Below are 26,567 nucleotides of genomic sequence, written 5' to 3'. Positions count from 1 at the left end.
TCCTTGACGGACGGGTCCTCCCGGTCCTCTCCAATTGCTGTCTAAGATGTTGGTGACTCATGATATGTTGCTAATTGACCTCCGCTGCCTACCTTTTGCATATAAGTCCTTGTATCCATGTATTTGTATACCAAATTTGTTCTTATTGTCCCGATGTATGTGTGTATGCTATCTGCCTCTGTCAACAAAAATAAAAGTTTTCAACAAAAAAAAAATTACCGAGACAGAGACCTCATATTGAAGTTAGGCAGAGAGTGAGTCACACTGCACTATAAATCGGCTAAAATTCATATCTACCCAACTTCGCCGCTAGTGTCCAGGTACAATGCAAATCCTACAATCCAGTAAAGCATCTGCTGAGAATCAGACAGATTCTGTACGCCCTCATATTTCCAGCTAAACTTTATATACAGCATGGAGGTCGGCGCATTTCTTCAATTACCGTGCTGACGCCATCACATACATCGAAGCCTCAATCGTGCTCCCTCTACAGGGGTCTCCAGTGGATTCTTACCCAAGGGGGTCCTCTGATCCAGGCCCTTCAGATGTGGGTGAACATTTGTGCCACCTACATTGGAACATATTTGGCAGGGTCCAGTCCCATGATGAAATAGGCTCTGGTCTGTGATATGCTGGGGAGTCTGGCTGTATTTTGAAATCGGTAGTTGCTCGCATTGCTTCTCGAGAGATCTCAGATGTTCTGGGTTTGGGTAATCGTCATCAAGTTGGGGGTGATGATGGAGTGAGACGAGGGTGAGGGAGGCAGAGAGCACTGTTGCTCCTACTGTTGGGGTTTACAGTTAGAGTTCAGGCAAACAGTGAAATGTGCTATATGGATGGTCTTGCTGTAGACGCATGAAATCTGGCGGAGAGAGTAACTAACGTGGAAGCCACGCTCCAAGAAACGACTGATAACGCAGCAGACCTCAGAACCAGAGTGCTGGAGTTAGAGAAGAAAGTAGCCACGCTGGAAGCACGATCCGAGGAAGCAGAAGGGTGCGCAAGGCAAAGCAACATAAGGATTCTGGGAGTGCCTGAAGGAATGGAAAGCTCAAACCCAACGGGCTACATTGAAACCCTTCTGCAGCAAGAAATCGGAGTGAGTCAACTAACACAGGGCTTTGCGGTAGAGAGGGCCCACAGATCGCTCCAGAAAAGACCACCTTCAGGCTCGTACCCCCGACCAATAATTGCAAAGATCCTCAACTTCCAAGACAGGGAGACCATCCTCAAATACTCCAAAGAAGGGGGAACAATAGAGAGAGACAACTCCAAAATCACAATATATCCCGACTACACTCTGGCTGTACAGAAGGCGAGGACCTCTTTCATTTCAATCAAGGCAAGGCTTTGAAAACTGAACCTAAAATACATGCTACTGTACCCGTCGAGGCTAAAGGTAATATACAAAGGGCGCGCAATATTCTTAGAAACACCGGCGGCGGCCAACCTGTGCCTGGAGCACAACAACCTGGCGGACGACAAAGAACAGCCCATACGAGCATAACAAACAGCACAAGGAAACAAGAAGATCACCAAAGCACCAAGACAAAGCAAGGAGGCCGCAGGACAAGCTCGGACTCCCCAGCCAAGCACACAGCCCTAACCCAAAGACCGAGCAGTGCGGGCCAGTTGCCAGCACAAAACCGCTTGCGCCCGAAACCCTGAATGGGATTAGACAGCGCGAGAGCACCTGAGTGCTGTGTGTCTCACGCAGCTGCTAGGTGCACCAGTTTGGTTTATGTTACCTGTTATTGTTGTTACACTGTCTGTTTGCCGCAATCAAGAGGTGGGAAATGGATCAGACAGAACCACAAAAGCAGAACCGTGGGGGCACCCGACCGAGAATCAGAGGAAACACCCAGGAAAAACAAACCACTCCCAGAGGGAAAGGGAAAGAAGGAGAAAAAGGGGCTGATAAGACAAGACTATGGCCACAAAACTTAGAATAATGACATGGAATGTGAGGGGCATGGGATCCTACATGAGAAGAAACCGGATCAAACCCTACCTACAACGGAAACAAATCTCAATAGCCTTGCTCCAAGAAACACATCTAAAGGCAGAAGACACCACCAAACTGAAAGAAAGATGGGGTGGACAGGGGCATGGAGTGCCCCACTCCAAATACGCAAGAGGAGTATTTACATGGGTGAGCCTGGGGACCCCATTCCAGCTGCTAGGACTCGAAGGAGATAAAGATGGCAGATACCTGGCGATCTGGGGAATGATCGAACAAACAAAGGTATGCACAGTGAACTCCTACTTCCCTAACCATGGTATACGTGCACACCTCAAACAAATATGTGCCAAAATGACACACCACAGAAAAGGCCTTTTTATTTGGGGTGGTGACTTCAACTGCGTCAAGAATGCAGCCCTGGATAGATCTGACTCACCATGACTAAGGGCAAACACATCCTCGCAGGCGCTAAACACAATGGTCGACCAACTAGACCTGGTAGACGTATGGAGGGCATTACATACCACTGATAGAGGCTACTCCCACTACCGTTCCCCCCACAAGTTACACACCAAGATAGACTACCTGTTTGTAGACAGAAATCAAATGACACAAGTAAAAATGTGCAATACCTAGGCAGGACAATATGGGACCACTCCCTCCTGACCATGCTCTGGAACACCGGGGGACCTAGACCTCCCATTCCGCTGTGGCGAATGCCTACAATGGCACTTACAGATTTAGCATTCAAAGACGAGCTTGGCGACAAGCTGGAAGAATTTGTGCAAATAAACAAAGGCAGTGTAGATAAAACGGGGAAAACAATGAAAGTGGTGACAAGGAGCGAGGTAATAGCAGGAGCCGGGTGGGGGGGTTGTTTAGAAAACAGCTAAAGCAAGAATTAGAGGCCAACGAGGAGGAAATAAAGCAGCTGGAGGCGGGTGGCCCAACTCACAGAGGCAGACGAAATTAAACTAAAAGAGATCAGGACAAGTTGCCAAGAGGCATGGGAGAGGCTCTCCAAGTTCGATTACGCCACACGCACAGCAGAGCCCATAAAGAAGCAGCCAAACCAGGCAGACTACTAGCCTGGCTGTGCAAACTAGGGCACCCGAAGCACCTACCGCATGATATAAAGGACGACAATGGTATATCCCATAAGACACGACAATCAATAAATGACACATTTGCCGACTTTTATTCCAAACTCTATGCCCATGAAAACAAGGTACCGATGACAGACATAAGAAGAAACACTAGAGGAAATAGGGCTACCTAAACTAAGCAGTGAGCAGAGGGAGTTGCTAGACGAACCCATAACTATAGAAGATGTAACGGAGGCCATCAGATCCCTACCCACATGCAAGACCCCCGTAGCGACGGCTTACCACCCGAGTTCTACAAAGCTTACGAGCCAACCATGGCACCATTGCTCCAATAGGTATTCACAGAGGCATTTGAGCTAGGGACCCTACCTGAAATCATGAGAGAAACACTGATTGTCCCGATACTCAAACCAAATAAACCCCCAGACGCTTGCGACTCATACCGCTCAATAGCAATGCTGAACTACGACAGCAAAATATGAACCTCTATACTGGCAAAGCGGCTAGCGAGGGTGGTGGGAAACACTGATCCACCAAGACCAAAATGGATTTGTGCCTGGCCGCAACACAACGGCCAACCTACGCCGACTACAACATATTATGGCACAAACACTAGATAGCGAGGAACAGTTGGCAATATTATCATTGGATGCAATTAAAGCGTTCGACTCATATACTGGGAGTGGCTAGTGGAGGTGCTGAGGGACTTCAGTTTCGGAGAGGGATTTGTGAGGTGGGTCAAAGTGATATACAACAACCCCAAGGCCAGAGTGAAAACTGGGAACACGGTATCAAAGGCATGGGATATAAGAAGAGGCACAAGGCGGGGCTGTCCGCTATCCCCCATGCTATACATCCTGGGGCTGGAACCAATGGCCATCTACCTCAGGAGGCAGTTTTTTGATGCAGGGATAAGGGTTGGTAACACATATAACATAATATCCCTATACGCCGATGATGTGCTACTATACCCGAGGGAACCACGCATAAAAGCCCCGATAGTACTAGAGAACTACGCAGGATGCACTGGGATAGTTCAGTAAACATAAATCGTGCGCTTACCCACTGGCAAAACTAAGAAAAGTGAACCCCACAGACCTACCTGAAGTGGGGGTCAGCTGGCAAGTGGAGGGTTTCAGATACCTAGTGGTCAACATCAAACACACACAGTAGCTGTAAAAAACGGTCTACACAAATCCATGAGATTCTGGTCTAAACTACCGCTGTCCATGATGGGTAGAGCCGCAATCACCAAGATGATCATACTCTTGAGGTTTTTATACCACTTTCAAAACGTATGCCTCTACATTGGCCCACCCTTTTTCAGGAAACTAGAGGTCATAATCAAGGACTTCCTATGGTGTGCGACAGACATAAGATATCGATAAACGCACTGATGATACCGTACAAGGAAGGAGGGATACAACTCCCAGACCTAGAAAAATACTACCTGTCAGCACAGTTTAGCCACGTAACATGATGGCTATCGGATGAGACCACATATGAGATCAACCTTCTGCGGCATCTTATAGCCCCGATATACCTCAAAGAAATACTGTGGGACCCTCCAACAGGCATAGCGCAGCCACCCATGGTAGTGACCCTGGGAAGAAGGGTATGGAACAGAACGAAGGCAGTAATACAACTGAAACAGTCCTATTCACCTGACGTCCCAATGCTGGCCGATGTCTGCAAAGACACTGCAGGGACGCCAGCAATGAGGAAATGGGAACAGGTGGGCTTGTACACCTGGGGAGACATGTTTGAAGACGGAACTTTCAGAGAGTTTGAGGAGCTACATGAGCAGGTTGGTCTAGCAAAAGGGCAATTCCTGTGGTATCAAAGGATCAAACACACCGCCAAAAGAGCAGCTGGCAATGGAGCAGCTGGCCAGAAGAACCAACGCCCTGCCCAATACTCACGGAGATGCACAGCCTAAGCGACGGTTGGAGACCTGTGTCAAGACTGTATCGCCAACTAACAGACAGGCCCAACCCTCGCGGCACCGAACTAAAAGAGAAATGGGAGAGAGACCTAGGGGACACACTGTCAGACAAAGAATGGGAAAGGGCACTGGCATATACTAAAGAGGTGTCAAGAAGCGCCAGATTCAGACTAATCAAATTGAATATCCTATGCAGGACATATATGACACCCCTCAGAGTTGCAAGCTTCAACAAACGGACTTTGCCAAACTGCCCTTGGTGTGGAAATGAACAAGCATACCTAATACACATGTTTTGGTGTTGCCCCAAAATACAAAGATTCTGGGCCAGAATTGAGCAAACAAGCAGGGAGGCAGGAGTGAACAGATATGACTGGTCTCCAAAAGAGTGCCTACTGGGCACATACCCTCGACTAAGCAAACAGAAGCATGTAGTGAAACTAATGGACCTGGCATGCATATTGGCTAAAAGTGCAATTGCCATGGCATTGAAAACACCTGGAGGACCACAATACGCACTATGGAGCTGGGAGCTGGAAAGGTGGGCAACAGCAGAGACCAAAGCCTGGTCTTAAGGAAACAAAGGTTCAGATAGCGACATAAGCCCCACCTTGGAAGCATGGAAGGCCCTAATCAGAGACTTTTCCCTCACTGGAGACGACAAACCCCCCGGAAAAAAACACAAAATCACCACATACACAAAAGACACATCTCGAAGAACACACCAAGAGACCACTCGGCTGGAGTGCCTCCAGGACCGCCACAACAACATAAACACCCTCACACCACCAGATCTGCAACTGCGAAGAGCTTATAATGGCGGCCACAGACAGTGTTTGTTGTTTATTGTTTAAATGTTGTTCGAAGTTCGATGCCACAGTTGTTATAACACTACCTACAAGATAAGACTATTACTTGCAATGTATGATCGATAGCAAATGCAAATAAAAACATTTTTTTTAAAAATGGATGCTCTTGCTGTGTGTATAGGTCCCCGAAGATTGTTGATGTTGGATGATGATGATGGGAGGGGATGAGCAGAGTCCGCAGGGGATGGTGACCTTAGTCTCCTGGAATCTTTGGGCATTAACAACCAGGCTAAGGCTAGGCGGCTGTTGACATATTTGGAGGGCCATGCCCCCAAGGTTCTCCTCCTTCAGGAGACCCATGCTTTGGGCCCAGTGCATGACTCCTTTGCCCCAAAATGGGGGCGACAGAGATTCTGTATGTCCTACTCCTCACAAGTCTGTGGTGTGAGGAAACTGATACATTCCTTGGTGTCATTCAAAGTGGAGGGAAGTCATGTCGATCCCCAGGGCAGATATGTAGTGATAATGGGAACAATGGATGAGGATGACATACTTCTGGTAAACTCCTATGACCCCAATGTTGATGACCCCAATTTTTACTGATCCTTCAGAGACATACTTATTGGATATAATGATGTACCCTTAGTTTGGAGGGTGGGGGAGGCTATGAATATGATCCTTGTTCCTACCATGGATCAGTCTTCCAATACCCCCGGTCCTGTCACCCTGGGAGTTCAAGCCCTGCTGCAAATCATGCTGCAACTACTCCTGGCGAATGTCTGGCGTGGGTTGCACCCCTACAGTGAGAGAAAATACATATTATTCAACAGTCCATAATTCTATGTCAAGGATCGATTACTGGCTTCTCTCCATGGACCTGATGGGGAGGGTGCGTGGGTGCTCCATCCTTCCACGCACTTTCTCTGATCACTCTCCTATCGTATTGTTCTTGGCCCTCACTCATACATGCAGGCCCTGTTACCTCTGGCAAATGCCAACCACAATTCTACAGGATCCCAATGTCTCAGAAACGCTTTAGAATAAAATTGAAGAATCCTTTCACATGAACCTGGGATCAGTGGCACTGTAGTCTACCGTATGGTAAACTTTTAAAGTAGTTATGAGAGAGGAGCTGCTTTCATTGGCAGCCGGGACCCTTGTGACATGTCTGTCGGAACTGCATGAACTCGAGGGGCAGATTAGACACCTTAGGAATGAGTATGGGTGGATGAAAGACAGAGCCCTCCTGTGGCTGATTAAGGGCATCCTGGTGCAATTCCAGGACCTAGAGGACAGGGAGGTGCTATACATGGAAATGCACCATAATGTCACCCTCATTTGTGCACCCCCGAAGTCACTGTGACTGTGACTATTCTACACTACTCTTTCCCTCATATTGCTTCACTACTGACAACTCAGTAATTCATTCTTATACTTCACCATATTAACACTATTTCTAACATCACATTTCATAAAAATATCTCCACAACTCTCTCCCTCATACCACTAAACCACGCTGCAACAACATAATCCAACAATCCTCGTCCTCTCTCTAGTACCCAACATTTATATATTCATATTCACAACACTCTCTCATATAACTTAAACACAAACGCATTACAACCATTACTGAAAAACACATTACTTCAATTACCTTCATCTCCCTCTTCCACATACAACTGTACCACATATATACCACCTCTCCAAATATTTCACTGCGTACCTCCCACTATCTAGGCATTCATCTTCCACATCCCACTACACAATCATACACCACTCTTTATCCACCCTCTACAATTACACCTACACAAATTTCATCCCATACAGTATAACACCCACATACACCTACCACAACTTTAACATACACACTTTCTTTTGTCTAACAGATACTAAACAATACCTACTAAAAGTCAGCTCAGTAGAAAACAAAGATAGAGCAGATAAAAAAGAAAAGCCTTGTAGTCACCTTCCACTTAAACAATGTATATAAACCATTGGACAGATATGACAACACTCATCAATTGTTGAAAATGAATGATCCCATAGGTCTCTCTTCCGATTTGCTTATCACTTGATGTGCTGTGCACTCTGAAGTAAACTGCACTGAGAATGGGCATGTGTGGCTGGCTGACATACCCCGGAGCAGACTTTGGGAGAGGCGAGAGTTGGTGTGCTGCTACATACTGGGACCTACCATGCTCTCTCCCCACCTTTTGCCTCAACCTGGTGTGGTGCAATTTGTTGTGGTGCAAATGTCCCTGAAACTGTGCATTCTAGGGTTGAGGACCGGTCCTTCTACGACCACATTGAATTTTTGCTGATTTCAGGAAACCTTCTCATGTGTGAAGGAGCTGAAATCTGGGGAAAGGGGTGGGGTGTCCAAAGGTCATGACGACAGTAATGTCTTGGGGTCCTAACAGGTAACTGTGTAAAATGTGGTGGAGATTGGTGAAACAGTGTTGAATTGTATGAGGAACATTGCTTTGACAAGCCACATAGTCACATACAAATTTGGAGTGTTGCTGGAATCTGGGAAAAGGGGTGGGGTGTCCACATATCATGTAGCCAGTAATGTCCAGAGGGTTCTAACAGGAAACTATGCAAAATGTGGTGCAGATTGGTGAAACACTTTGGAACTGTATGAGGAAGAAAGCTTCACCAAGACATAAACCCACAGGCTGGAATCGGGGAAAGGGGCGGAGTCTGAAAATGTCATGTAGCCATTAATGTTCGGAGAGTCCTATCAGGTAACCATGCAAAATGTGGTGCAGATTGAGGAAACAGTGTGAATTTGCATAAGGAACAACGCTTCACCAAGCCACAAACCCACAAACACATTTTGACTTTTTCTGAAATCAAGGGAAGGAGGTGGGGTGTCCAAATGTCACGTAGTCAGTATTGTCCAGAGGGTTCCAACAGGTAACCATGGAAAAATTGGTGCAGGTTGGTGAAACGGTGTGGAATCAGATAAGAAATAACACTTCGCCAAGCCACAAACCCACAAACACATTTTGACTTTTTCTGAAATCAAGGGAAGGAGGTGGGGTGTCCAAATGTCACGTAGTCAGTATTGTCCAGAGGGTTCCAACAGGTAACCATGGAAAAATTGGTGCAGGTTGGTGAAACGGTGTGGAATCAGATAAGAAATAACACTTCGCCAAGCCACAAACCCACAAACACATTTTGACTTTTTCTGAAATCCAGGGAAGGAGGTGGGGTGTCCAAATGTCACGTAGTCATTATTGTCCAGAGGGTTCCAACAGGTAACCATGGAAAAATTGGTGCAGGTTGGTGAAACGGTGTGGAATCAGATAAGAAATAACACTTCGCCAAGCCACAAACCCACAAACACATTTTGACTTTTTCTGAAATCCAGGGAAGGAGGTGGGGTGTCCAAATGTCACGTAGTCATTATTGTCCAGAGGGTTCCAACAGGTAACCATGGAAAAATTGATGCAGGTTGGTGAAATGGTGTGGAATCAGATAAGAAATAACACTTCGCCAAGCCACAAACCCACAAACAAATTTAGAGTTTTGCTGAAATTTAGGGAAAGGGTTGGGGGAGTGTCCAAATGTCATGCAGCGAGTAATGTCTGGAGGGTACTACTGGGTAACTATGCAGAATTTAGTGAAGATTGATGAAACAGTGTGGAATTGTATGAGGAACAACACTTCACCTAGCCTTACCCACTAACAAATTTGGAGTTTTGCTGAAATCTGGGGAAAGGGGTGGGGTGTCAAAATTCCATGTAGCCAGTAAGGTCCAGGGGAAGGTCCCAACAGGTAACTGTGCAAAGTTTGGTGCAGATTGGTGAAACAGTGTGTAATTGTATATGCAATAATGCTATGCCATGCCCCAAACCCACAAACAATTTGTGACTTTTGCTGAAATCCAGAGAACGTGGTAAGTCAAAATGTCACATAGCCAGTATTGTCCAGAAGGCCATAAGATGTAACTATACAAAATTGTTGCAGATTGGTGAAACGATGTGGAGATTTATGAGGAACAACATTTCACCAGGCCACAAACCCAGAAATTTAGAGTTTTGCTGAAATGGGAAAGGAGTGGATGGAGTGTCTAAATGTCAAGTAGGAACCAACGCTGCAGGGATAGCAGGGAGTCAGCAGTGCACACAGAAGTGTGCCACCGTGAAGGTAAGTGGGGTAGGGTAGCGGTATGTGGGGTGGGTAAAGTGATCTATTTGATCACTGCACCGCGCCGTAAATGACATCGACATTTTCATCGCCGCAGTTACGGGCGCGCAGTGAACACAGATTCCTATACATTGCGAGGTCCGTGCTTGCCCGTCGTTATGGTGAAGAGGATAGGCCCGGCCGAGCTCTAGCTAGATCAGTCAAAATGGTCTTCTCCCCGCGGGTTATTACAGGCATTACTGCATCCTTTGGTCTACCGCGACATCAGACAACGATATTAATGCAGACTTCCAGGCGTATTATGAGTTCCTTTATTCCTGCAGGGACACCATCAAAGATGGGGAGCTAGCTCAGTATTTGGAAGGCATTTATCTTCTGTTTCCGTCGAACACGGCCGGCCTAGTGCTAACTAGTGCCATTGCTGCTTTGACGTCTAATAGTTCACACTTGCTATGGGTGTGGGAGGAGACTCTTGAGGCTGGTGTTCTCCCGCAGTCCATGCACAAGACAATTAGAAAGGTCCTGGTGAAACCTGGGAAGCCGCCAAATGAGTTCACTTCATACCACCAACTCTCATTGCTAAATACAGAGGCAAAGATCTTTGTCATGGTAGAACTCGTGCATCTTGATCAGTCACGATTCATCCCAACCAGATCTACTGCTTTAAATCTCTGTAGGTGTGTTGGTATTATTTCCCAGATCGATCAGTGGGCCAGGGCGGTGGCAGCATCTCTGGATGCCGAGAAAGCCTTCGACTCAGTGTCCTGGCAATACTTGTTCAGGGTTCTGGATATAGCCAACTTCTCTATTCCTGGCCGGTGGCCAGGGTGAGGACCAACACTAAACTATCCCCTAGGAACACGCCAGGGTTGGCACCTGTCTCCCCTGTTTGCGCTGACAATAGAACCACTAACTGCTGTCATGAGGGGTAAACATGGGCACAGAGGGATTTGCATGTCAGGACGCCCAAAGGTTATATCCTTGTATGCAGATGACACATTGTTATATGTCCGCAAACCTAAGGTCAACCTTGGCCCAATGATGGGCGAGGTAGAGACACTTACAAAGCATTCTGGTTATAGCCTCAAGTCTAAATCCAAACTGTTCCCCCTCACGGATGCCACATCTCTGATGGCAGATCTTCTGGGTTTTTGCTGGGTAGATGCACAATTCAAATACCTGGGAATACGGGTCTTGCGACAATAGCACAGGTTTTATGTGGATAACTATGCCGAATATATGCAGCAATTGGAGGCAAAGCTTACAATCTGGGCTAAATTACCACACTCCCAGGATGGCTGGCTGTCTTTGTCGAAAATGATTGTCCTGTCAAATTTATTATATTTTTTCTGTAATATTCCCTTTTGGCAGGGCAGGGTCTTCTTCTCATCTATAAATTCCATGATAGTGGGGTTCTTATGGGTGTCTGGTGCCGCCAGGATGAGCTGGGAGAGCTCACTAAACCATATGATCATGGAGGACAGGCCGCCCCCGATGTCAAACTGTATTACCTGGTCTCTCAGGCTCCTTATGCAGGTTATTGGTACTCACAGGGGTCTGAGTCTGTGCATATGACGCTCGAGCGATATGGGGAATCTCCTACTAATCTGAAGGCGATCATCTTTTGTGACAAATGCACTAATTCCTGTACCTTTGACCCAGTATGCACGATCGTCGATGACTGGGCAAGGCTGTTTCACAGGCTGGAGCTCTCGGTCCTTCACCATGGGATACTATCTCTCTGGAACTTCCCTAGGTTGGCCCCAACCTTTGATGTTGACTTACAGAAAACCTGGGGTGATAGCATGGGATTGATATTGGGTGACCTTTTCCCAGATGGGCTATTTATGACCCTAGATGACAACGTCCAAACTTGGTACTAACCCTATTGTTTTTCTGCAGTGTTATAGGTTGAGGGCCGCTGTAAAATGGGTGTGGCCGATGTTTTCGCATGAACCTGAAACTTACCCGCTCATAGATGCAATAGTCACTTGTAAAGAACCAAGCCGGTTAGTATTTAGACTACATGGTCTAGTTCTGGATGCTCAACCCACTAAGAATATTAAAAGGCAGAAACGGGAACTCGATTTAGGCATGCAATTCACTGATGTTCAGTTCAGAAATGCTCACTAAGGCAGTGTCTATGTGCTCTATATAGAATCATCCAGTTCAAGCTCTCATATCAACTGCACTACACTCCAGTGAAACTTGCAAAATGTTCAAAAGACACTTCTGATGAATGTCTGAAATATGGCCATTGCCCAGCCAATACTATACATATGTTCTGGCACTGCCCCGGTGTTGCCTGCTTTTGGGAGAAGTTGCCCTGCATGAGATGCTGGGGACCCCCCACACACTGGCCCCTGCTAAGTACCTTCCTTCTGGGTGACATAGGCAAGGTGCTGGTGGTTACTAGGTGACTCTTTAATGTAGCTTGTGTAGTTGCCAAACGGTGTGTAATTCACTATTGGAAATCGGAGATTTCTCTGACACATGCAGAGTGGATGTGTGATCTCATTCACACCTTTGACAGGGAAGAACTGTATGTATCTACTACCGTCTCATAGTGTTGACCTAAAGACATTTGGACTCCCCTGTGAGTATACTTGGCAACTACAGAAATATGCAGCTTTGCTGTGGACTGATTCCACACTCCAGACCATGCCCTATGTATATTCTTTGCATTCTTGTATAGTATTATTTTATGTGTATTAATTGGTATAATTGTGACCAATGTTTATATATGCACAGGTTAATGCTCAATTTACAATCTTGTAGGATGATGCATCACATGTCAGCATCAGCTTTCTTTTTGACCATTTTCTCTGGGTTTTTTTTCTCTGGTTTAAATAACGTTTTTTAATAATAAAAAAAAAAGAGTAAAGATATGCAATTTTAAGAGGTATGTGCTGCAGTGGGATGGTGCTCCCTTCCTCAACCAGTGCACCGCTTCTATCTCTTGTTCCATTCTTTCTTATTGTTCAACTAGTAGTTGACAACGTTTAATCGATTTCCAGACTAAAACACATTTATGCCCAGTAGGCACTTTTACAGTATACTTACAAAGAAGGTTTGTGTTTAAATAGTCTGCATGTGTGTGCCAACAAAGATGTTTAAATACTCTTACATGTACTAAGAAGTGATGAACAGAGATGGAATTATTGCAAATCTTATCAAGGTCTCAACTTGCAAAAGGTCATATTAAGAGAGAGAGCGAGAGAGAGAATATATATATATATAGAAGAGACACTGCTCAGTGTTAAATTGTGAACAGTTGGCTGTAAAGTTTGGGACATGAAGAAATGCTAGCTCTGATGGTCATCATGATTCATAGGCAACGGCCCAGTGGCGGCACCAGACGTTTCATTAGTCTGAGTCCAATTTGCAGGTGATATGATTTTGAAGAATTCGGGAGTCTGCAAAATAAGTTCAGAACTGAAATTCTTAGGCACACCAGAGTTTCCATCCATGTTTTGTCAGGGCATAAAACACAAAACTACATCAAGATATGCTTAAGCAAACATTTGTAAGCTGAAGAGAAAAGATACCAGACAAGCAGAGTCAAGGGAAATATAAGTGGCACAAAACAAAATTTAATTCATGTAAAATCCCACCTGAGGTTTTATATTTGGTCCACAATTTTTGTAGGAATCCCTTCTTTATGGCACCATTTAAAGGTGTATCTTGTTCTTCTACCGTATGAGTGACAACACTGTCTAAAAAGTCTCTGTTAAAGCTTGTTTTCTCCTGTAAACCATTTTTCTGGGGATGGGTGCCTGTCGGCATCTGAGCACAAGACGGGGAATTTGACTTCTTTTTACAATTGTGTTTTGTAGAATCCTGGGAGGTTTGGTCATCTGATGCACCCGTGTTTACTTTGTCATCAGTATTAGGACTGTCCATGTCATTATTCTCATCATCCAAAAACCCCAAATTAACATGCCCTTCGCTTCCACTGCTTATTTTTGTGAAACCAACACAGTCATATTTGGCATCAACAGGAGATGGAGACTCATCTGGCAATAACATCTTCAATCGAATGTACTTTGATATTGTCCCGCCTACAATATGATCCTTGGAAGAAACCTTAGTGGTAACAGGCTGTAGACGCATTGCTTGATACTCCTGCTCATTGATGCATGTAGGCCCGGATGGTGTGCAAGGAAAGAACTGGATTTTTGGAACCGAGAGGCAGAAGCTATTCGATACACCACTCTGGGCCTGGTTTTTGGTAGCTGATTTGGAGATTTCTAAACCATGTCCTGTATTAAAGTCTGGAGCTACCATACCATGGTTATCTCTTACATTCCATGAAGAAACAGTGTGAAAATTATTTGTTTTGGTTTCATGGCCATCTTCAGGTAGAGAAGGTGCAAAAAAGTTTCCAATACAATTGTTCTTCCAATTGGAAGTCAAACTGCTGTCCTCAGCAACGTTTTTGCCCAAGCTTTCTGAAATACTCAGTTCGCGAGAAAGCCCATTTTGGACCACACTTGCTTCTGAAGCTCTTTGAGCCATGAATGTTTTCATTGTGTCCAGAGTGAGAGCTGAGAGATCTTGCAGGTGGCCTATGTGTGCATCTAAAGAATGCAGGGAATGCTGAATGTAGCATACTTGATCCCCAACTTCTTTCATATAAGTGGTCATCTGATCAACCCTATGGAAACAAAAATAAACATTTAAAATCGTTGAGAACAATAGAGAACATTTACTTGCCTTACAACAGGAAATTTCATCTACAGAGACACATTTACTTGTATTTCAAACAGGATAGAATTTCTATCCAAACCAAACCTAATATTTGAAGGGAGATCATCACAAAGTTAATCAATAAAAAAAAACAGAGTAAGATCTTAACCACTAGCAATACCTCGGGGGCGCATTCCTTTCTGTTGCCCATTTAGCTCATCTGTGCGGTATTAAAGAGAAAGCCTTCGAGAATGAGCAAGGCCATGATCTTCTGACAGTGTTTTTCAATGTACCGTAACCTCCACATAGAGATCGGATTTCAACTTCATCCATTTTACACAAACCACAACATTTTTTAAAAGGTTTTTCATTTTTGGAAAGTAGGTGATGGAGTTTTACGTCCCCAGGGCTCTAAAACTATAAACAAATGTGGTGTAGCCAAAACAGTTACGGAATTTGACAAGAGCTGAAGTCGAAAGGTGGCAACAGTACGAGAGATAGAGATCTAATGTGGATGCAAATGTACATGGTTTGGTAGGCAAAACTGCTAAGTGGCCTTTTGCCTTGTACAACACCTTCTGCTGCAGCGCTTTGCATGCTATGGAATACAGCCCTATGCAGTCTTACTGGAAAAACCATCACTACAAGTCCCAGAGCGCAGACATGCCATTTAGCTGAAAACCAACAGTGACTGAAGGTGTCAAATGACAAAGGTCAAGTTTGCATCTATTTGTAGGAAGAAACATAGGTGAATTTCATGAACTCGCTGATCCTTCAAGCTCACTGCTTTTATGCCTGAAGGATTGTCATGGGTGACATGGGATTTAACTTTGCGATCAATTGTGCAACCTCGGCTATGCAATACATGACTTTGTAGAACTATTCTTTGGCTTTCCATTGTTTTTCACAATTTTTTTTTTTTATTGATTTTTAAAACATTTGATCCAAACAATGACAATCCAAGATGTGCATAATAATTCATGAAGTCATCAATTCATTTTCCCTCCCCAGGGATCCGCTCCCATTCAACAGAACACAACAGTATAGTATCAATTCATAGAGCATAACGGAATCATGAACAAATTCATTTATCAGTAATCAATTGGAGGGAAAGAAGCATTGAAACAATATATTGCCAAAAAAACGGAGGAGAAAAAAAGTCTGTGCAATAGAAGGCAATATCAAGCATATCAGGAGTTCATAAAGTGTCTCTTTAAATTCGGTTGAAAGAACATCTGCTCTCTGTCTAATACATAATTCAAGAAAGGGTTCCAAATCTGTATGAATTTCGAGAGCTTCCGCTCTAGCATGGCAGTAAGTTTCTCAAGACCCATCAATTCCCACACTTTCACCCACCAATACGCCACATGTGGCCCCTCCACAGATTTCCAGAAACGAGCTCTTGTGATTCGTGCCGCAATAAGTAACTGGGTAATTAGGGCTGCTCTGGAGCCCGACATTGGGAAGGACCCATCCTCTGGCACTTCGCCCAAAATTAGTATGCTTGGGTCCATAGGGAGCAGTGTGCCAGTGATGTCCTTGATCTTGGATCGCACTTCCAACCAAAAGGTTTGGATAACCGAACAATGCCACCACATGAGCTCTAAATCTCCCCGTTCACCACAGCCGTGCCAGCATGTGTCTGGGTAGTCTTTGTTCATTGCATGCAACCTGCTCGGTGGGAAGTACCAACGAAAGAAAATCTTAACGGCATTCTCTTTTACCAAAGTGCACCTAGAGCTCTTATGGGTTCTTTACCATATTCGTTGCCAGGACTCCTCTGGGACCTCTACTCCCAGTTCCCTCTCCCAAGCCATCATGTAAGGAAGTTTCTCGCCCTCTGATGCATTTTCCAAAAGTTTATAACAAGTAGCCAGCCTATGGGAACAATGCCCCTCGAGAATTCTAAGTTCTATGCCCAGTGGCATTCTACTGGCAGCCTGGCGAGTGGCCCTATTAGTCAACCAATGTCGAAGCTGAATGTATATAAACCGCTCCATCTCTGACAGCCCAAATTTCTCCTTACACTCCTGAAATGTCAGTGGTTCCTGATCCTCATACAAATCCCTAAGCCTTAAGGGCCTACCTGAATTCCAGCTCTGAAATGAGCTGGGATTTAGTCCTGGCGTGAACGCCAGATTTTGAACAATGGGCGACAGTGGGCCCAATCCCAAAGCATTCCCTCTTTGCGCCCTTGCCTTGTCCCAACTCCGGAGCGTTGCCAGCGTCATGGGTAACAATCCCCCCTGACAGCCCACGCCTCCTTGGGTAGGAAAGGAAAGTATTCCAACGGAAAAGGGGCGGCTGCTTGCTCAATCTCCTGCCATTTACGGGTTTCCGAAGAGCTCCCCCAGGCTAGCATGGGTGCGACCTGCGCTGCTCTATAGTAGCGCGAAACTGAAGCCCCCAAACCTATGCCCAAAAAACGCTGCCTTTCTCGTGAGGAGCCTATACTGGATTCTGGGCTTCTTATTTTTCCAGACAAAGCATCCTATTTCCTTTGCATAGCGATGAGGTCCCCTTCAGGGATCTGAACCGGTAAAGAATGAAAAGCATACAGCAGCTTCGGGATAAGGGACATCTTCACCGCGCTAACCCTGTCCAGCCATGAAATTTCCTGAGAGTCCCAACGATGAAGCCATTATTTGGCTTCGCTCAGTAAAGCCGGTATGTTAGCTTTAGATATGCCTGCAAAGGTCGGGTCAATTTTATACCTAAATAAGGGTTATTTGTGGAGGACCAGGGGGTGGAGAAAGCTGCTTGCGTCTCTGACAAACCCTCGGGGGATTCAGTTAGGGCCATGCCCACCGATTTATTAGCATTCACCTCGAAGCCAGAAATTCTATCAAATCGGTATATAATAATTTCATTAGGGGCGGAATGGATTTAGGGGCATCATTCAAAAAGCGTAACAAGTCATCTGCATATAAAGCTATTTTATGGCATTGTCCTGCAAATTCAAAGCCCAAGATTTCTGCACTCAATCTAATATGCTGTGCTAAAGGCTCTAATGCCAGGGCGAAAACCAAAGGAGACAGGGGGCAGCCCTACCTGGTGACCCTATATAAATGTATAAATGGGGTCCAATTTGCGTTCACTTTAAGTTTAGTAGAGGGGAACTGATCATTTGACAGAATCAACTTCAAGAAACCGTGGCCAAATCCAAATCGCTCCAGCACCAGCTGCAAATAAATCAAGGACATACTATCAAAGGTTCGATGGGCATCTAATGATAACAATTACAGTTTGCCTGGCAATCTGGGGGCCAAAGCTATCAAGTTTATCGCCCGGTGTATATTATCGTGTGTCGAACGGTTGCGTATAAACCCAGTTTGATCTTTCTCCACTAACGCCGGAAAAACCTCTCCTAAGCGCCCCACTATTACCTTACTTATTAATTTTGCATCTGTGTTCAATAAAGTAATAGGTTGGTAGGATGCACACTCGACCGGGTTCTTTCCAGGTTTCAAAATCAGAGTCGTAGTGGACTCTGCCATAGATTCCAAGACCGAGCCGGCTACCCAGATGTCATTAAAGAGTTTTGTTAAATAAGGAGAAAGTGCAGCTTTAAAGGTCTCATAAAATTTATTCGTGAACCCGTCAGGTCCCGGCGCCTTACCCAAGGGGAGGGATCGGATAGCATTCTCTACCTCTTCTATTGTGATTGGCTCCTCTAAGAGCTCCCGAGTTTCTTGGGACAGTTGTGGCAAGTGCGCATCCCGTATAAACCCATCAGCCATGGGAAAATCTGTATGGTGGGGGCAGAGTGGTCCCTGAAATACCCCTCAACTATGCAGAGTTTTTCCGTCTCCGAAGTAGCCTTCCTCCCATCCCCATCTAGCAGTGCTTCAATCCAATTACGAATAGCCTGCTTTTTCAGCTTGGCCGCCATAAGCCGATTGGCTTTATTTCCTTCGGAGTAATAATATTGTTTAGTTCTCAACATGCTATACGCTGCACGGCTCATGTGATGAGCCTCGAGAGCCCTCTGGGCTATCCTGACATCCCGCCTCAGCCTTTGAGTGGGTCTGCGTCTATGGGATTCCTCTCTCTTCCAGAGCTCTACCTCCAGCTGGGACTGTATTTGCTTCCTAGCCCTCCCCTTCTCTGTTGAGTAAGCTATGATCTGGCCCGAAGCACAGCCTTTGCGGCATCCCATATTGTGGTATAGGCCAATTCACCCGTTTCATTCTTATTGAAGTAGTGGGATATAGCATCTGAAATAGAGGAGCGGAACTGGGGATCCTCCAGGAGGAGCTCATTCAGCCTCCAGGCGCGTGCAGAGTGTCATTGAAGGGAGCCATCGTCAGCCGTACTGGGGCGTGATCTGAAAGCTTTGGGAAGTATATCTACGCCAATTGTTTGAGCTATAAGCTTGTCATACACTAGGAACATATCTAACCGGGAGAATCCCCTATGTACTGCAGAATAGTTTGTATATTCTCGCTCTTCTGGATAGCAAAATCTCCATATCTCTATAAGGGAGTGCTCCCGAAGGAGCGTTGTAAGTGCCAAGTAATTCTATTTGTCAGCACTAGTCGGAGGGAGAGATTTGTCCACTAAAGGATTAACCACATCATTTAACCCCTCCCCCCCTCCAATCATGATTTCACCTTCTGCATGTTCAAACAGAAGTTTGGATAAAGACGCAAAGAACATGTCTTCTTGAGAGTTGGGCGCATATAAAAAAACCAATGTCACCTTCCTCCCTATAACCTAGCCACTACAAGAACATATCTACCTCCCACGTCTCTCAGAGTCTTGCAAACCACCAACGGGGTCCCCCTGCGAACCAGAATGGCCACCCCGCCTCTCTTACTCCCCGAAGAGGAGCAAAATTTCATGGGATATAATTTATTATTAAGCCTGAATTCATCAGACGGGAGCAAATGAGTTTCTTGAAGGAATAGGAGCGATGAGTCTAAGGTGGCCATACGGTGCATCAATGCCCTGCGTTTAATCGGGGAGTTTAAGCCTTGCACATTCAGGGACAGGCAGTGGAAATTCGGGTTAGTCATAGCCATAATATTTTCTTCTCCAAGCAAGTGTCTCCATCAATCTCTTCTTCAATATGGGCCAAAGACTAGTGCCCCATTCCATACCCATCATCCATCCGCATCGCCCGTTTCCCCTGTTCATTGACCCCAAGCAAACCATGCATGCAACAGGACTGGTTAATTTCCACCCCCAACCACAACATTTGTATTTCACCACAGCACATGTCAGAGGGACACATGAAACCCTGAGCATAACAGTCGAGTGCGAGTCCTGACATGATCCTTGTAAACTAGACTCCTTGAACTAACATAAAAATACATAAAAGGACAACAAAAATAAGAGGAATGAATAAAAAACAAATTACCAATTGCTTGCCAAACTCTTAATGCAACTGATTTAAACAGCCACCCTTTCAGGGTAACAATAACGGGCATAATCCATGGTTTGGACACCAAAATTTAGAACACTTCAAATTTATCCCAACAAATCCCAAACTATATTAATCGCACGCAGGGGGAGCGCGCGAAGAAAGCCTACTAGGTATTATTGCATCTTCTTACACCTCAGCGGTCCAACAGCAATACCTGGAGCAGGACAGAAGGTAAACAGATAATATACCAGTTTATTAGCATGGATGAGCCGACCGGTCAACCTGGGAACAATTTCCGGCTAAGCTTCATCAGTCACCTTGCAGCTGCACCGGAAACAGGGCGAAAGGTAAACAATTATTATATCAGTTTATTAGCATGGATACCCTGTCCGGGGAGACCAAGAACAAGTTCCGGCCATGTTGCGTCAGTCACCTTGCAGTCAACAACCATATTACAAGGCAGGGGCTTGCCGCAGAGAGGGGAACCAGTCTATCACAACTTAACAAACTGTAGAACTGATGGCATCCAGCCGACAAGGTCCTTCCCAGCCTTCTGCAGACTCGTGTGAGTTCTTCAGCCCGACAGCAGCCACCGGATCAAGGGGGAAACAGTGCTTCCCTGCTCCGTATCCTCCAATTCCTTGGGTGTTTTAGTTAAAGCCCAGCCTCTGGGCTTTCGCCTCTTATCTTTTGGCGTGGGACTAAGAGCCAGCCTCCTCACAACAGCAATACTCTTGTCACCAGACTCGCTTGTGATGTCTCGTAGCCACTCATCTGCTTCTCCATCAGATCTAATAGCGTAAGGGCGATTCTGATATTCAAAGAGTAACCTGAATGGGTATCCCCACCGGTAGCTGACCTTTTTCACCTGCAGCCAAGTGGTGACTTTCTGAAGGTGCCTACGGTTTGCCAAAGTGTATGGCGAGAGATCTTGAAACAATGATATGGCAGAGCCACGGAATTCCACTCTCTGCCCTTCTAGCTGCCAGTTTTTCACAATTTTTAAAAGCACATGTTCCCAATTAACCTTTTTAACTGGTAAATATTTCTCTTAAATAAGATGTTTGGGGGCGTTACTGGCGGTGGTGCAAGATCGCTGCTTACTAGAAGAGCTCCTGTGGGACCTCCCGAACAGAAGTAAAGCTCATTAACAAGGCTCATACATTTCCTGGAAGGCATCTGGAGAGCCAGGATCAGCAAGTAGATGTTGTTGCGACAGAGTTGCTATTGGTCTTCACCACAGTCGAGAGGAGCACTGTGGGAACAACATAATTTGGCTGCTGTGTAATGCAGACCTAGAAATGAGTGGTGGGGCTTACAGATGGTGAACGGGCTCAAGGAATGAAGCTAGTGCCAAGTGTTTCCATGGCACCCCACTTGAATCCTAACAAAGAAGAGGCCCCAAGATACTCCTGTGTCCTGTACCCTTTTTCACCATACTTATGGGAGTTCCCAAGGACTGGGGAAGGGATCAGAGCCTTCGGAAAGCTCAGTGTGCTTTCCCTTGAAATTTAAGAGAGCATGAGAATGGACCACGTACACATAGCATGCCCACAGCCCGGCCTCTCACGTTTCTTCCCCATAGTCCCTTTCTTCACTTGGACGGGTCGGCAGCCTGATGCAACTTTCCTTTTTTGTCTTCCTCAGCCACTACCCGTAGCAATTCCAATGAACTTTTGTGGTCTTCTTCCCCAGATTCCTTTCTGTTTTATGCCAGGTAAAGCTGGTTTCGCTGTTTGCCCGGGGTGTCACAGATCGTTCTCAGCAACTGACCCGCACACTCTTTGCCTAGAGTGTTTGGGCCTGCTTCAGCGCTGGGACATTGGTGTGCTCTGTGACAAATCCATAAGGAGTCGACTGACGCACTGGGAAGTAATCTTTCGGACACAGCCACCAGATCACCTCATAGTCTTTGTCAAGTTAAAGAGGGTGAGTAAAACTTTAGTTTTTTCGGCACCCACACAGACTTTTCCTTCCCGGGAGATGACCAATGTGGGAGGGTCCCTCCAGGGCCTTCTGAGGCTACCCACCGCATCACCAGAGCTTACTACGAGGTCTCCGAGGAGCCTTTTACCAGCGCCACTGCTAAGGGTCAGCTGGCAGAGGGAACTTCAGTTTCTGTAAAGGCTGTTACTGGAGACTCTGTTTCCGAGGGTGCTTCACCTTCTACTGGACTTCTCTCTGAGGCCTCCTTATGGAAGGCTTTTTTTCTCAGGGGCTCTGTCTCTGAGGGTGTTGCGACTCGTACAGGAACCCAGGCTGAGGCCTCATATCCGCTTACCGGGCATCAACCAGAGGGCCTGGAGTTTTAGAAGGCTCTGCGCCTCAGAACTCTTCAGGGGGGAACAAGGCTGGTGTTGTCCCCAGGTCAAACCTCAGAGTCGTCGAGCCATGGCTCAACGCGCATCTTCAAACACGGTCGCTGGATCCGATTCTGGCCACTCTCCGAATTAACTATCATCGTAGCACACACTGTGTGACGCAGACCAATTTCTACTACTGCTGCCACCGGGCCACATTGGGCTCCCGCCTCTTCTTGCCCAGGGTCGGGTGGTCGCCCACTATTAGGGGCCACTCGCCACCACCCATCTTGGTGCCGGTCTGCAACTAGGCCCCAAGAGCCTCTATGGGATCTATCTGTTCCAGGACCCTCACCGAAGGACAGAATTTTTAATAAGTTCCAGGGTCTTAAGCATTCAGGACCTATGGGGTAGTATGTTTAGTTTATGGTGCTGGGCATGTGGGCACTACCTGAAGTTCAAATATTGTAATCTATTTAATATGTATAGTATTTGGACCAGACAGCAACGACTGTTGCAAGCAGTGCGAAAAAACTAAGAAAAACTAGGACCAATGGGGGAAATCCCACAGTGCCGCCCGATCCCTTCCAAAAAAAGTCTTGCTGCCATTTCAACATGTTAATAAATTATAATGATCTGTTCATAAATAATGTTTCATAATCGACTATTTCATAAAAAACTAAATTATTTAATTGGGAGCCCATATGGAAAACATACAATGCATTTCGTACCTAAACAAATCCTTCTGGGACCACATCTATGAAAACATCAAATTTCAACAAGGCATAGTTAGAACATTACATAAAACATACTGAACAAAAAAACAAACAGAAAAACAAAGACATCTTAGAATCAAACACCAAAGTTAAATGTTCAAATCAAAGCAATAGCTGTATGACTCAACTTACTAAAAAATAAAAAGGGCTACATTACGCTAAAAATATCTAAATAATACATGGAAGCAACTGCTCTATTTCTGTATGGAGGTAAGTGAAGTATAACATCAGCTTTAACTGCTATGTGGTATATATATATATATATATATATATATATATATATATATATATATATACATACATACACACACAAAAATATATATATGCATATATACATATACACACAAAAAAAGGAAAGGAAAACAAACTGTACTCCAGGCAAACACGTAGATCTCCACAGATAGTAATCAGTGTACTGAAGAAAATACACTTCAGCTCGTATTTAAATAACTTGCTGTTTATTGTTTTAAAAACAGAGACAAAAATTGTCACGCAGTAGGTCAGTGACAAGGGTTCAACAGAGGCAGGGCACCATCCTGCTAGAAAAGACGCGTTTCACGCACCACTAAGTGCTTGTTCACTCGTGAGGCAGCAATGCAGAGTGCAGTAATAAAGGACAAACATAAGTCCTACTGCTATGTCTGCTACTGTCAGCTAGATGGGGGACTAGGTGTGAGCAGCTCGGCAGACATCTTACCCCACTGTGGTAACAATTCAAACGAGGTGGCAATGGCAGAAAGGCATACACAAAATAATGATGCCACGAAAATCAATGAAAACAAAGCAAAAGAAAGCATAATTGACTAATAAAAACTGCATTTGCTGACTGAAATCCCACATGTTTTACGTTTCAATAGCCTCCTGTAGTGGTATGGTGTTAGAACAAATAGTCCAAAAATGTCCACAGCATCGAATTAGTTCCAAGATAAAATAATTGAAGAAGTGAAAAATGCATTAGTCACCTCATGAAGAATGGCAGCACATATGAATACAATGGAGCATATGTTGTTGGTTCATGCCACAATACAGTTTTTGAAAAACAGACATGTGTTCACACAATTTAAAGCCTGGGGCAGTTAATGTCTTAGCCAACCACAGATTGCTGTGCATCTATATAGAACAGCCAATAAAGTGCATAGTGCAACATATTGCTGGCAGCATATAAAACAACGAGCACCATAATGCAAAATTAACATCAATACACCTATAATTCTTTAAACTCTGTAGCTAATAAAGTGCATAGTGCAGAGTCAAGATTAAGTCGAGCATGAAAGCAAAGCAACCAAATGCATAGTGCAAAATTAGTCATCAAAGCAGTCTCAACATTAAAAACAGGCTCGTATAACAAGACTGCAAAATGCATAGTGCAGAAACACTAGCAGCATATATGGTAATGTGCAAAGCAATGCATCAGTGCAAAGTCAGCATTATTAAAAACTCGCACTACAAAGCAATAAGGTGCATAGTGCAAATTGATGGAAAGCATATACAATAATGTGCAAAATATAGCATCAGTGCAAGTATTGTGGTAAACAAAATATATGATTTTGTGCCAGGCTCAGACATCAAGGAACACATATGAGAACAGAAAAAAAACAGAAACTGTAAATATATCTTAGAAAAAAACCAATGAAAAAAAGGGGGGGAATGAAAGAAAGGGGACAACACCAACCACATAAGCCTTCCTTTCAGAATTAACGATGTAGCTGAACATCTCACGAAAAAAGCTGCAGAAAGAAGGGCAACCCAAGTGAAAAACCCAAATAAAGAAATAGTGATCTCTTAACAAAAAGAAACCACCACAACACAGGACAAAGAAAAAATATATAAAGTGCAGCACTGTGAGAAAATTAGCAAGAAGCCCACCACTACAAAGACCATGGAGAAAAATGAATCATATAATATACAACATTAATGAGAAGGCCACAATTACTATACTCCAATGAAGGTATATCGCGCCTCATCAATATTATGACCTCTCTGGGTTTTGGTGTCGAAATCTATGATAAACTTGGTTTCTAGCTGTCTCAGTTTTAAAGTCCGGTCACCACCTCTCTGATGCATGGGTACATGTGCCACTCCAAATAAAGTCAGAAGATGAAAATCATTGTCATGATACTGCTTAAAGTGTTTGGCCATAGGGTAAGTGGGGTCCGAGTTTTTATATGGGATACATTACTCACCGTAATCGTATTTCTGATGCTTGTGTGAGAACCTAGGGTGAGTTCGTAGAACCAGTTTATCCTTAGGAACAGTAAAGAAAGGATCCTGCACTGAAAGAGCCTGAATCTCGCTGACCCTTCTTATGGATGTAATGGCTACTAAGAAGGCAGTTTTATAGGTCAGGTGTTTGAGACTAGCTTTATGCATGGGTTCAAAGAGGGGGCCCATGAGTTTAGAAAGCACCACATTAAGGTCCCATCCTGGTGGTGGGTTCTAAATTGGAGGGTGGAGTCGCTTTACCCCTTCCATAAAGGCTTTAACCACTTGTACTTTCCACCACAACACTTTGTTATGGGAGGTGGTTTAGGCTGACAGCACCAAATAACGAATCTCTTCCATTTATCAAAGTAACTGTGTCTTGTGTTTGGTTTCCTTGATTCTTTTAGGATATCCATGCATCTCTGTGGTAGGTTGAGATGGCCAAACTCTATAACTTCAGGAGCCATGCTGTCAAGTTCATCAAGCTGGGTTGAGGATGCACTGTTTGTCCTTTGTGTTAGGATAGTAGGTTGTGCCAGCACGGGAGTCTGATGAGTTTGCACACTGCCAGTTTGCGCAGGTGCAGGAACCACGGTTGTCTCGCCCACATGGGAGCAACTAGGATGAGCGTCATCGATTCCCTGTGCATCTTGTTGACCACCTTCCTCAACAGAGGGGTTGGTGGAAAAGCGTAGGCAAACATCCCCGACCAGTTCATCCATAGAGCGTTCCCCATGGAACCTGGCTGGGGGAACCTGGATGCGAATCCTGGGCATTGTCTGTTTTCGCTTGTGTCGAATAGGTCTATAGTGGGGAAACCCCCCTGTGAGAAGAGAACTCCCAGGACTTCTTTGTGTAGACACCATTCGTGTTCTTCCGGGAGGGGATCTCGGCTCAAAGCATCCGCTATTGAATTGAGATCCCCTGGAACATGTTGAAATGACAGGTAAATGTTCTGTCTGAGTTCCCATGTCCAAAGTCTCTGGGCAAGCCTGGACAGATTTGGCGAACGAGTGCCCCCTTGTTTGTTTATGTAAAACATTGCAGTCGTGCTGTCTGTTAAGATCTGCACTGACAGGTTGAACAGGTGGGGTTCGAATGCTCGAAGCGCCCTGAAGACCACCAGAAGTTCTAGCAGATTGATGTGATTCTTGGCCACTGTGTGAGACCAGAGACCCTGAGTTGTGTGGTGAAGGAGGTGTGCTCCCGACCCCAGCAGGGACGCGTCCGTAGTGACTACCGCCTGTATCTCTG

At 45.1% G+C, this 26,567-nt stretch overlaps 1 protein-coding gene across 1 annotated transcript in view; it reads right to left on the bottom strand.

Moving 5' to 3' along the window:
* LOC138504450 (transient receptor potential cation channel subfamily M member 7-like) overlaps positions 1-26,567 on the bottom strand; it is a 1,624,316-nt gene that overhangs the window by 437,341 nt on the left and 1,160,408 nt on the right. The window contains exon 26 of the mRNA XM_069624957.1: positions 13,593-14,635. Within this exon, the coding sequence (XP_069481058.1) occupies positions 13,593-14,635 (1,043 nt within the window). The remainder of the gene's footprint in view (positions 1-13,592; positions 14,636-26,567) is intronic.

Source organism: Ambystoma mexicanum, chromosome 11 (genome assembly GCF_040938575.1).
Source record: "Ambystoma mexicanum isolate Mex_15411 chromosome 11, UKY_AmexF1_1, whole genome shotgun sequence".
Classification (NCBI taxonomy): domain Eukaryota; kingdom Metazoa; phylum Chordata; class Amphibia; order Caudata; family Ambystomatidae; genus Ambystoma; species Ambystoma mexicanum.
Note: the sequence above shows the minus strand (reverse complement) of the source record. Positions and strands in the feature narration are given on the sequence as shown.